Source organism: Hemiscyllium ocellatum, chromosome 16, assembly GCF_020745735.1.
Source record: "Hemiscyllium ocellatum isolate sHemOce1 chromosome 16, sHemOce1.pat.X.cur, whole genome shotgun sequence".
Classification (NCBI taxonomy): domain Eukaryota; kingdom Metazoa; phylum Chordata; class Chondrichthyes; order Orectolobiformes; family Hemiscylliidae; genus Hemiscyllium; species Hemiscyllium ocellatum.
In genome coordinates, this window is record NC_083416.1 from 79,272,155 (window position 1) to 79,284,723 (window position 12,569).

The window sequence follows — 12,569 nt, forward strand, 5'->3', positions numbered from 1 at the left end:
CTGCAACTCCACTTTCAAGGAGCCGTAAACTTGCACTCCAAGGTCTCTTTGTTCAGCAACACTCCCTAGGACCTTACCATTAAGTGTATAAGTCCTGCTAAAATTTGCTTTCCCAAAATTTGCATTGGATAGGCATTTGGAAGTTATTGGGCTAGTGTAGGTTAGGTAGGATTCGGTCGGCGCAACATCGAGGGCCGAAGGGCCTGTACTGCGCTGTATCTTTCTATGTTCTATGTTCTAAAATGCAGCACCCCGCAATTATCTGAATTAAACTCCATCTGCCAGTTCTCAGCCCACTGGCCAGATCCTGTTGTAATCTGAGGTAACCCTCTTCGCTGTCCACTACACCTCCAATTTTGGCGTCATCTGCAAACTTACTAACTGTACCTCTTATGCTCGCATCCAAATTATTTATGTAAATGACAAAAAGTAGAGGACCCAGTACCGATCCTTGTGGCACTCCACTGGTCACAGGCCTCCAGTCTGAAATACAACGCTCCACCACCACCCTCTCTGTCTTCTACCTTTGAGCCAGTTCTGTATCCAAATGGCTAGTTCTCCCTGTATTCCATGAGATCTAACCTTGCTAATTAGTCTCCCAAGGGGAATCTTGTTGCACGCTTTACTGAAGTTCATATAGATCACATCTACTGCCCTGCCCTCATCAATCCTCTTTGTTACTTCTTCAAAAAAACTCAATCAAGTTTGTGAGACATGATTTCCCACACACAAAGCCATGTTGACTATCCCTAATCAGTCCTTGCCTTCCAAATACATGTACATCCTGTCCCTCAGCAATCCCTCCAACAACTTGCCAACCACTGAGGTCAGGCTCACCGGTCTATAGTTCCCTGGCTTGTCCTTACCACCCTTCTTAAACAGTGGCAATACGTTTGACAACCTGCAGTCTTCTGGCACCTCACCTGTGACTATCAATGATGCAAATATCTCAGCAAGAGGCCCAGCAATCACTTCTCTAGCTTCCCACAGAGTTCTCGGATACACCTGATCAGATCCTAGGGATTTATCCACCTTTAACCATTTCAAGACATCAGTACTTCCTCCTCTGTAATCTGGACATTTTGCAAGATGTCACCATCTATTTCTCTACAGTGTATATCTTCAATATCATTTTCCACAATAAATACTGATGCAAAGTATTCATTTAGTATCTCCCACATTTTCTGTGGCTCCACACAAAGGCCGCCTTGCTGATCTTTATGGGGCCCAATTCCCTCCCTAGTTACCCATTTGTCCTTAATATATTTGTAAAAACCCTTTGGATTCTCCTTAATTCTAGTTGCCAAAGCTATTTCATGTCCCTATTTTGCCTTCCTGATTTCCCTCTTAAGTATACTCCCACATCCTTTATACTCTTCTAAGGATTCACTCGATCTATCCTGTCTATACCTGACATATGCTTCCTTCTTTATCTTAACCAAACCCTCAATTTCTTTAGTCATCCAGTGTTCCCTATACCTACCAGCCTTCCCTTTTACCCTGACAGGAATACACTTTCTCTGGATTCCTGCTATCTCATTTCTGAAGGCTTCCCATTTTCCAGCCGTCCCTTTACCTGCGAACATCTGCCTCCAATCAGCTTTTGAAAGTTGTTGCCTAATACTGTCAAAATTGGCCTTTCTTCAATTTAGTACTTCAACTTTTAGATCTGGTCTATCCTTTTCCATCACTATTTTAAAACGAATAGAATTATTGTCGCTGGCCCCAAAGTGGTCTCCCACTGACACCTCAGTCACCTGTCCTGCCTCATTTCCCAAGAGTAGGTCAAGTTTTGCACCTTTTCTAGTAGGTACATCCACATACTGAATCAGAAAATTATCTTGTACACACTACACTCTCCATCTAAACCTTTAACACTATGGCAGTCCCAGTCTATGCTTGGAAAGTTAAAATCCCCTACCACAACCACCCTTTTATTTTTAAGGATAGCTGAGATCTCCTTACAAGTTTGTTTCTCAATTTCCCTCTGACTATTAGGGTGTCTATAAACAATCCCAATAAGTTGTTCATCCCTTTCTTATTTCTCAGTTCCACCCAAATAACTTCCCTGGATGTATTTCCGGGAATATCCTCCCTCAGCACAGCTGTAATGCTATTCCTTATCAAAAATGCCGCTCCCCCTCCTCTCTTGCCTCCCTTTCTATCCTTCCTGTAGCATTTGTATCCTGGAACATTAAGCTGCTAGTCCTGCCCATCCCTGAGCCATGTTTCCGTAATTGCTATGATATCCCAGTCCCATGTTCCTAACCATGCCCTGAGTTCATCTGCCTTTCCTGTTAGGCCGCTTGCATTGAAATAAATGCAGTTTAATTTATTAGTCCTACCTTGTCCCTGCCTGCCCTGACTGTTTGACTCACTTCTGTTCTCAGCTGTACCCGTCTTAGATCGATCTCTTTCCTCACTATCTTCCTGGGTCCCACCCCCCCAACTTACTAGTTTAAATCCTCCCAAGCAGTTCTAGCAAATTTCCCTGCCAGTATATTAGTCCACTTTCAATTTAGGTGCAATCCATTCTTCTTGTACAGGTCATAGTCCCCAAAACCCTCTGGCTCGAAAAAGATTTTTCCTGAAATCTCTTCTCAACCACCTGCCTTTCACTTTAAAAGTGTTAACTGACCCTTCAACGAAGAGAAACAATTGCTTTCTATCTACTCAGTCCATGCCCCTCAAATTTTTACACACCTCTATCAGGTCACCCACTCAGTCTTCTCTGTTCCAAAGAAAACATCCCGAGCTTATCCAGTCTCTCCATCCCAGACAGCATCCTGGAAAATCTCCCAGTATCTCTCCAGTGCAACCACAACCTTTCTACAGTACAGAGACTGGAACTGAACAAAGTATTCCAGCTGGCACCTAACCATAGTCCTGTACAGCTTCAATACCACCTCCTTGCTCTTATAATCTACACCACAACTGGTAAAGGCAGAGAGTCACAAAGCTATACAGCACAAAACAGACCATTTGGTCCAACAGTCCAAGGTGAACATAATCCCAAACTAAACTAGTCCCACCTGTCTTCTCCTGGACCATATCCCTCCAAATCTTTCCTGTTCATATATCCATCCAAATGTCTTCTAAATGTGTAATCGATTCCTCTCATTGTCTTATAAACTTTTACCAGGTCACTTCTTAACCTCCTACGCTACAGTGACTAAGCCTCAGTCTTTCCAGCCTTTCTTTATAACTCAAAACCTCCATATCTGGCAAATCCCTTCTGAACCCTCTCTAGCTTCTTAACTAGCTTACTAACCTACGTTACAGCCTTCAGCAATCTGTGGACGAGCAAACCCAAGATCCCTATAATCCTCGGAACCTCCTACTCTTCTGCCATTTATTGAAATAGATGCTTTTGTTCTTTGCAGGTCCAGAGGCTGTGAGCTGGAATGTAATAAATTAAATTCAATGTGGGTCTTTGGTTGTCACCAACATGATGGGCTGAATGAATTTCATTTGTAGTGTAGTAAGCTTATGTTTGTATGTTAGAATGATATGAACACTGAGGAATTATTCCTTTTGTTTGTTCATGGGATGTCTGTATCACTGGCTAGGCCAGCAGAGGGCAGTTAAGAGTTAACAACATTGCTATGGGTCTGGAGTCACATGTGGGCCGGATCAGAGATGAGTGGCAGATTTCCTTCCCTAAATGGCATTACTGAACCAGAAGGCATTTTACTAAAATAACAGTATTTACATAGTCCACATATTAGACTAACATTGTTATTTCATACTTTTATTGGATTCAAAGTTCCTCGTCCTGCCACAGTGGGATTTGAACCAATGGAATTCTAGATTACTAACCCAGTGACATTATGCCCTTTGAGAATAAGGTGCAGGCCTCAGAGATGAGGAGGAATGTCTTCTCCAAGAGAATGCATACATAGCTATTAGGGATAAAGGGATCAATGGGTATGGGACAGAAACAGGAGTAATTTCCTGAGGTGGATGATCATATTGAATGGCATGAGAGGGCTGAATGGCCTACACTTACTCCTAATGTCTGTGTTTATACGTGAATGCAGCATGGAGTTGGATGTTTCTATAACCTTTCCTCAATGAAAAAAGTGCAACGTGTTCTCAAATCCCTTTTGCCTCAATAGACCAGGGTTGTGTGTGTGAATATAAGTAGCTAAAAGTATTTACAAATACAATGCACTTGAGTTTGATTGTTCACCTTTTATGGATTCCGATGGTAATTCTTAGCACAGTCAAGATTTTTTAGTAAAGGATATCCAGTGGCAGAACCACATGTAGTTCTAGACTGTGTGTTCCGAATTTTGGAAGCACGGGCTGGTTAAATACAATCAGTAAACCACCTGCTGTGGAGATTAGATCTGAAATAGTCACTGATAAATCCAGTAACAATATTGTCTGCAAATGTGTTGCTGGTCAAAGCACAGCAGGTTAGGCAGCATCTCAGGAATAGAGAATTCGACGTTTCGAGCATAAGCCCTTCATCAGGATGAAGGGCTTATGCTCGAAACGTCGAATTCTCTATTCCTGAGATGCTGCCTAACCTGCTGTGCTTTGACCAGCAACACATTTGCAGCTGTGATCTCCAGCATCTGCAGACCTCATTTTTTACTCGAACAATATTGTCTGGCAAATGTCATAATCTGGAGGGTTGTAAGAATGTGAAACTGGTATCAAGGGGATGTTTGAGAGGAATTTAAAGCAAGGCTAGGTAAACAAATAAGGGAACAAGCATTGGAGTTTCTTAGATTGGGTTTTATTGATGTGTACCCGAGTACAGGAGTACAGTGAAAAGTGTACAGAGTCGCCGCTCTCCGGAACCATGTTAGAATACAACATTTGGAACTAAAACAAAAGCTGAAGTTAAAGCAACAGAAACAAAATGAAAAGTAAATGCCCAGTTTACCCTCACTGTCATCACGAGTCTCAAGCCAGGTTCACCAATGGTGTCTGTGCGGGCCCCATGATGGGGTGCAATGAAGATGTTTAAGCTTGTTTGGCTTTCCTACTAATAACGATAGAACAAGTAAAATAAATTAAAGTATTAGAGATCCTTCATTGATTGCTTCTCACCATGTGGCGGGGGAGCCCAGCAATCCCAAATGTGTGCTTACACATGAGGCAGTGCTGCAAGCACTCTCCTGTGTGATTACACAAACCAAAGCTTTTTATACCTTCTTTTTAAAAAAAAGGTGCTTCCTGCAGTTTCACATGCAACTGCCGCAATTCAGTTACTGCTGGGACATGTTGGGACAAGCCTTTGGTCACATGCACTCGTTATCTTGCTGTGCGCAGTAGTTTCTTTGTTTACACTTGGCCCTGTCCAAGCTAATCACACCCTGCCCGACACCATTTTGTTTAACATATTAGTTTCAAGCAAGCTAAAATGCATCCTAAAATGTACCATTCTTACAAAGAGGGGAGTGAGGACCTTCACGTGGAGCTTAACCATCAGCATGGAACTGTTAGGCCGAACAGCCTGTTTCCGAGCTGGAATTATTTTGTCTCTCAAGCTAATTTTTAATTTCGTTCCGGGATTCATGCACCAGTGGAAAGTTTGTTTTTATCTGCCAAGTTCATTTGGAGGCAACCATGCAATGGAGACACTTGCCCTGAAATCAGGTCAGGGTTGCAAACTTCCTTTCCTGAAGGATAATTCAGAACCTGCTATGGATTCTTAACCCACCAGCAACCTTCCTGATCTTTTAGCAACTGGTGCCAGCCCAGAACTTGATTGTACTCAGTTGGTAACACCTTGCCATTGTGGGATTTTAACTGATAAGCCCAACTGTTATCTGTGCAGTGACATAACTGTGACATACCTATCACCCACAGCATTTGTGCACTTGCAGTATATCTGAAATTTAATTCACCCCAGTGCACTCCTGAGAATAATTATCTCTGATCTGTTGACAAAGAGATGGTTCGAAGGAAATTCTCGAAGTGGATGGTAAAAGAAAATTTTGAAGTAGGTCGTGTAAAGTTTGGGGCCAGTCAGTTGAAGTCTAGATCACCAGAAACGGGGGGAGGTGAGTGCTGGGGCACATAATTCCAGACACAGTCACAATGTGTCTTGGTGCGTCAGTAACCAGGGGGTTAATGCATTATATGTGAATGTCACACCATTGCATCTATAACACCAGTGGAGAACAGATAATACTCAGTCAACAGCTCGAATCTTTCTTGGAGGATGTTGGACTCAATTTCATCACTGCCTTTGTTGGAATATTTGGTCTGAAAATGACTAAAATATTCCCCTGTTTTTAAATCATTCTTTTTGTTGAACTTTTGCTCATTTTCTGCATTTCTGCTTTCCACATTCAGGTTAGACTTCTCTAACCCAGTAAAGAAAAGCGCAGCAGGTCAGGCAGCATCCAAGGAGCAGGAGAATCGACGTTTTGGGCATTAGCCCTTCTTCAGGAATGAGGAGGGTGTGCCAAGCAGGCTGAGATAAAAGGTAGGGAGGAGGGACTTGGGGGAGGGGCCTTGGGAATGCGATAGATGGAAGGAGGTTAAGGTAAGGGAGATAGGCCGGAGAGGGGGTGGGGGCGGAGAGGTTGGGAAGAAGATTGCAGGTCAAGAAGGCAGTGCTGAGTCTGAGGGTTGGAACTGAGATAAGCTGGGGGGGGGGGGGGTAATGAGGAAACTGGAGAAATCTGCATTCTTCCCTTGTGGTTGGAGGGTTCCTAGGCAGATGAGGCACACTTTCTCCAGGCGTCATGTTTCCATGGTCTGGCAATGGAGGAGGCCAAGGACCTGCATGTCCTTGGCGGAGTGGGAGGGGGAGTTAAAGTGTTCAGCCTTAGGGCGGTTGGTTTGGTTGGTTCGGGTGTCCCAGAGGTGTTCTCTGAAACATTCCGCATGTAGGCAGATATTGAAGGATCACTTGGAGCCTTGGAGTGAAGTGAGGGGGGTGGTGTGGGCGCAAGCTTTACATTTCTTGCGGGGGGAGGTGCCGGGAGTGGAGGTTGGGTTGGTGTGGGGTGTGGACCTGATGAGGGAGTCGCGGAGAGAGTGGTCTTTCCAGAATGCTGATAGGAGAGGGGAGGGAAATATATAAAATTTGCGCCCACACCTCCTCCCTTACATCTCTCCAAGGCCCCAATGGATCCTTCCATATCCATGGCAAATTCACCTGCACCTCCACACACATCATTTACTGCATCCGCTGCACCCGATGTTGCCTCCTCTACATTGGAGAGACAGGCCGCCTACGTGCGGAACGTTTCAGGGAACACCTCTGGGACACCCACACCAACCAACCCAACCGCCCCGTGGCTGAACACTTTAACTCCCCCTCCCACTCCGCCAAGGACATACAGGTCCTTGGCCTCCTCCATCGCCAGACCACGGCAACATGACACCTGGAGGAAGAGCACCTCATCTTCCGTCTAGGAACCCTCCAACCACAAGGGATGAATGCAGATTTCTCCGGCTTCCTCATTTCCCCTCCCCCCACCTTATCTCAGTTCCAACCCTTGGATTCAGCACCGCCTTCTTGACCTGCAATTTTCTTCCCAACCTCTCCGCCCCCACCCCCTCTCCGGCCTATCACCCTCAACTTAACCTCCTTCCATCTATCGCATTCCCAACGCCCCTCCCCCAAGCCCCTCCTCCCTACCTTTTATCTTAGCCTACTTGGCACACCCTCCTCATTCCTGAAGAAGGGCTTATGCCCGAAACGTCAATTCTCCTGCTCCTTGGATGCTGCCTGACCTGCTGCGCTTTTCCAGCAACACATTTTTCAGCTCTGATCTCCAGCATCTGCAGTCCTCACTTTCTCCCAACCCAGTAAAATGACCGAGTAAAATAGACCAAACCTTGTTCCAGTGACAGGTGGAAACTTTGTAGACAAATAGCAATTGTTAGAGAAATGTCAAAGTTTTGAGTTTCCCACATGATCCAACAGCACCACCAAGAGACCAGTGTGTGATATTACATGTATTGAATTGACTCCAGTGCTCACCAGTGCCGCGCCGTGGACTCCATTGAGTACTGCATGTGGAAAAGTGTCATGTCGAAAAATGAACAGATTTCCCAGCAAGAGGCTTTGTGGTGCGACCAGTTGGCGTCGCTGTTTATCCATTAAGGAAGGGAGCACTTTTACTCACTATTGGCCTAGCTCTTCAAATTTTTTTTCTTTATCCACTTCTGCAACTAATTTCAAATTTTGACAGTTTCTGCATCCAGCCCAAACTTTGAAGGTGAATTCTGTGACTGCACAACTCAGTGAGAAGAAACTTTTCCTATCTTCGGTTCTTTTTTCACAATGCAAACAAGGGATATGTTATCGCTGGCTGGCCTGCATTTATTGCTTATCCTAGTTTGCCCTTGAGAAGGGGATGGTGAGTTGCCTTCTTGAACCACTACAGTCCATGCGCTGTAAGTCGACAAACAAAGTCCTTAGAGAGGGATTTGAAGCAGCAATGGATCAGGAATGGTGATATATTTCCAAGTCAGGATGACGAGTAACTTAGCGGTAAGCTTGTTTGTGTGGATGTTCCTATGTATCTACTGCCCTTGTCCTTGTAGATGTAAGTGGTTGTGCGTTTGGAAAGTGCTGTCTAAGGATATTTGGTGAATTTCTGCAGTGCTTCTTGCAGATACTATACACCACTGCTACTGGTGGAGGGAGTGGATACTTGTGAATATGATGGCAATCAAGTGGGCTGCTATGTCATGGATGGTTTCAAATTTCATGAGTGTTGTTGGAGCCACACCGACTCTGGCAAGTGGGAGGTATTCCATCACATCCCTGACTGTGCCTTGTTAATGGTGGACAGGCTTTGGGGAGTCAGGAGTTAAGTTATTCTCTGCTGCAGTCCTAGCTTCTGACCTACTCTTGTAGCCACTGTGTTTTTTTGTCCAGTTGAGCTTCTGATCAATGGTAATCCCCCTAGGATGTTAATAGTGGGGGGGTGGGGGGAATTCAGTGATGGTAATGCCATTGAATATTAATGGGAGGTCATTTGGTTATCTCTAATTGGAGATGGTCATTACCTGATGCACTTACAATAAATGTAGTCATCTACGCTGAATTAACAATTGGAAATATTCTGCTCTGGTTTACCCTGCAGCTCTTTCAGGGTGCTAGCATGAGTATGCTGGGCTAAGTGGCCTCCTCATGTTTAAATTCATCATGTTCAATGCTTTAGTCACAGGTTATGAGGGCATGACCTTTGACCCATTGTGTCTGTGGTATGCATCAAGACCCATCTATTCTAATCCCATTTCCCAGCACTTGAGGCAGAGCCTTATATTCTGTGGCACATTTCGTGTACGTATAAAAACGTCTTAAATGTTGTAACTTGCATTGTAACAGTCCATAACTTGTGTCTTTTTGACTAATGTTACACATTCTTAATAGCTTTTTCCCAAGAATCAAAGTTCATGTGTTCAAATTTCCTGCAAAGCTATCTGCTGTCAGTCCAGTGCCTGCACTGTTCGAGACACCTGCCTTGTGTTGAGATGTTAGGCAGAGGTCTACCCCCTCGGTGGGTCAGACGAGATTTCAAGGTCCCATTTTGACGAAGAATGGGGGTGTACCCCCTGGTGTCTTGGCCAACATGAATTCCTCAACTGACACTGCTACAACAGATTATCTGGTAGTGCCTCATTCTGAATGTACACCTGGCTGCCACGTTTCTCATATTACACCAATGACTACACTTCATAGAACAAAGAACAAAGAAAATTTACTGCCCAGGAACAGGCCCTTTGGCCCTCCAAGCCTGAGCCGATTCAAATCCACTGTCTAAACCTGTCACTCAATTCCTAAGCATCTCTATTCCCTAAAATCTGATTGAAGATTTGTAGCTCGGGTATCCGTTGTTGTGGTTCTGCTCGCCGAGCTGGAAGTTTTTGCTGCAAACGTTTCGTTCCCTGGCTAGGGAACATCATCAGTGCTGTTGGAGCCTCGTGTGAAGTGCTGCTTTGATGTTTCTTCCGGTATTTATATTGGTTTGTTCTTGCCGCTTCCGGGTGTCAGTTTCAGCTGCAGTGATTTGTATGTGGGGTCCAGGTCGATGTGTCTGTTGGTGGATGTTCTTGCCATTTCCGGGTGTCAGTTTCAGCTGTAGTGGTTTGTATATGGTGTCCAGGTCAATGTGTCTGTTGATGGAGTTTGGGGATGAATGCCATGCTTCTAGGAATTCTCTGGCTGTTCTCTGTCTGGCTTGTCCTATGATAGTGGTGTTTTCCCAGTCAAATTCATGTTGCTGGTTGTCTGAGTGTATGGCTACTAGAGATAGCCGGTCGTGTCGTTTTGTGGCTAGCTGATGTTCTTGGACGTCATCAGGAATACACACATAGACAAAGAAGAAACCATGGTATCATTCGACATGACGGCACTGTTCACTTCAATTGACAAAACCCTAGCCAGAGAAACAATAGCCAACCTACTGGACATACATAACAGAACACAGGAGGCCGAACCTATCAACAAGGACGGCATACTTAAACTACTGGACCTGTGCCTCACCACACACTTTACATTCAACAATCAGATATACGAACAAATCAACGGAACACCCATGGGATCACCAATCTCGGGACTCATAGCAGAGACAGTTATGCAAAGGTTAGAACATACAGCCATACCACAAATCCAACCCAAACTCTGGATCAGATATGTTGATGACACCTTTGTAATCATCAAAAACACAGATATAGAAAAAACACACCGAATCATCATCGCCACACTCACAGGAATCCGATTCACACGAGAAGAGGAAAAGGATAGCCAACTCCCATTCCTAGATGTGTTAGTAGAGAGAACACCCAACGGAGAATTCACCACAAGGATACACAGGAAACCAACACACACAGACCAAGTCCTAAACTATGAAAGTAACCACCCCAACACACACAAACGAAGCTGCATCAGGACACTATTCAAAAGGGCCACAACACACTGCAGTACACCAGAACTGCGAAAAGAGGAAGAGGAACATCTATACAAGGTATTCGCCAAAAACGGATACCCACGCAACTTTATCACCAGATGCCTAAGAGATAGACCGAGGAACGAGGACATGCCACAACCAAAAGGACTAGCCACTCTACCATACGTCAGGAGCGTCTCAGAACTGACAGCCAGACTACTGCGACCCTTAGGACTCATAACAGCACACAAGCCAACATCCACGCTCAGACAACAACTCACTAGAACAAAGGACCCAATACCCAGCATGAGCCAAACTAACGTAGTTTACAAAATACCATGCAAAGACTGCTCAAAACACTATATAGGACAAACAGGAAGACAGCTAACAATCCGCATCCATGAACATCAGCTAGCCACAAAACGACACGACCAGCTATCTCTAGTAGCCATACACTCAGACAACCAGCAACATGAATTTGACTGGGAAAACACCACTATCATAGGACAAGCCAAACAGAGAACAGCCAAAGAATTCCTAGAAGCATGGCATTCATCCCCAAACTCCATCAACAGACACATTGACCTGGACACCATACACAAATCACTGCAGCTGAAACTGACACCCGGAAGCGGCAAGAACAAACCAATATAAATACCGGAAGAAACATCAAAGCAGCGCTTCACACGAGGCTCCAACAGCACTGATGATGTTCCCTAGCCAGGGAACGAAACATTTGCAGCAAAAACTTCCAGCTCGGCGAGCAGAACCACAACATCTCTATTCCCTGCTCCCCATCTACTCATGCATCTGTCCAATGCATCTTAAGTGATCTACCATGCCTGCATCTACTACCTCTGTTGGCAACACGTTATAGGCACCTACCATCCTCTGTGTAAAGTTAATTCCTTCAGTGGCCGTAAAGTCTTCAGGGGTATGGCGAGGTGAAGTGAAATATCTTTTCCACTATTCACACATATGTTTGTGGGATTCTTTTAATTGATTTATTTTCTTTCTTAAATGCAGAAACCAATGGGCTAGCCCCATTGCCAGAAGCTGATGTTCAAGGATGGATACCAAGGTATGGACCTCAGTACCCTTACCCTGACCAGCCCCCTGGGTACAAGCTGAATGTCTACATACCTGGCAGTGCCCCACTGAAGCTGAGTAAACTGCAGTCCTTCACAGCCAATGACATCGACAAGAACAACACTTTCTCAACCTTTGGGAAAAAAACAAAACTGATTTCATCACTTGATACTGAGCCGGATAGAACTTTGACTTAAAGGTCTCAACATAGTGTCATCGTTGTGTGATTCCAAACTTTCAGTTCTGAAAACAAAAAGTCATTTTACTCATTTTAACAACAGATAATTCATGAATAATTGACAATAGAAAAAGCAATGAAGGAGTGAAGGTATTTGTTTTTAACACAAGTTGTGATCTGGAATGGATATGGATTCAGTGGTAATGTTTAAAACAAGATGGAACTGTAACTAGAAAGGGACAATCAACAAGACTATTGGGAAGGACCGTTGGATAGGGGACAGAAAGGTGCGATGAGCTCTAAAGTGTTCGCTTCCCTGCTGTACGATTCAATGATCTGTCATTTGAAGATTGTTTTTGGAGCATGTTTCAGATTAAATCAGATTGTGATGTTTTGTCTTCCATTGTATTTCGCCATCACAAGGATAA

General features: G+C 44.4%; 1 protein-coding gene across 1 annotated transcript in view; it reads left to right on the forward strand.

The window, feature by feature from the left end:
* Nucleotides 1–12,160, forward strand: part of LOC132823099 (protocadherin-10-like) — a 43,591-nt gene extending 31,431 nt beyond the window's left edge. The window contains exon 4 of the mRNA XM_060836637.1: nt 11,901–12,160. Coding sequence (XP_060692620.1) covers nt 11,901–12,160 — 260 coding nt within the window. The remainder of the gene's footprint in view (nt 1–11,900) is intronic.
* The last annotated feature ends 409 nt before the right edge of the window (nt 12,161–12,569 follow it).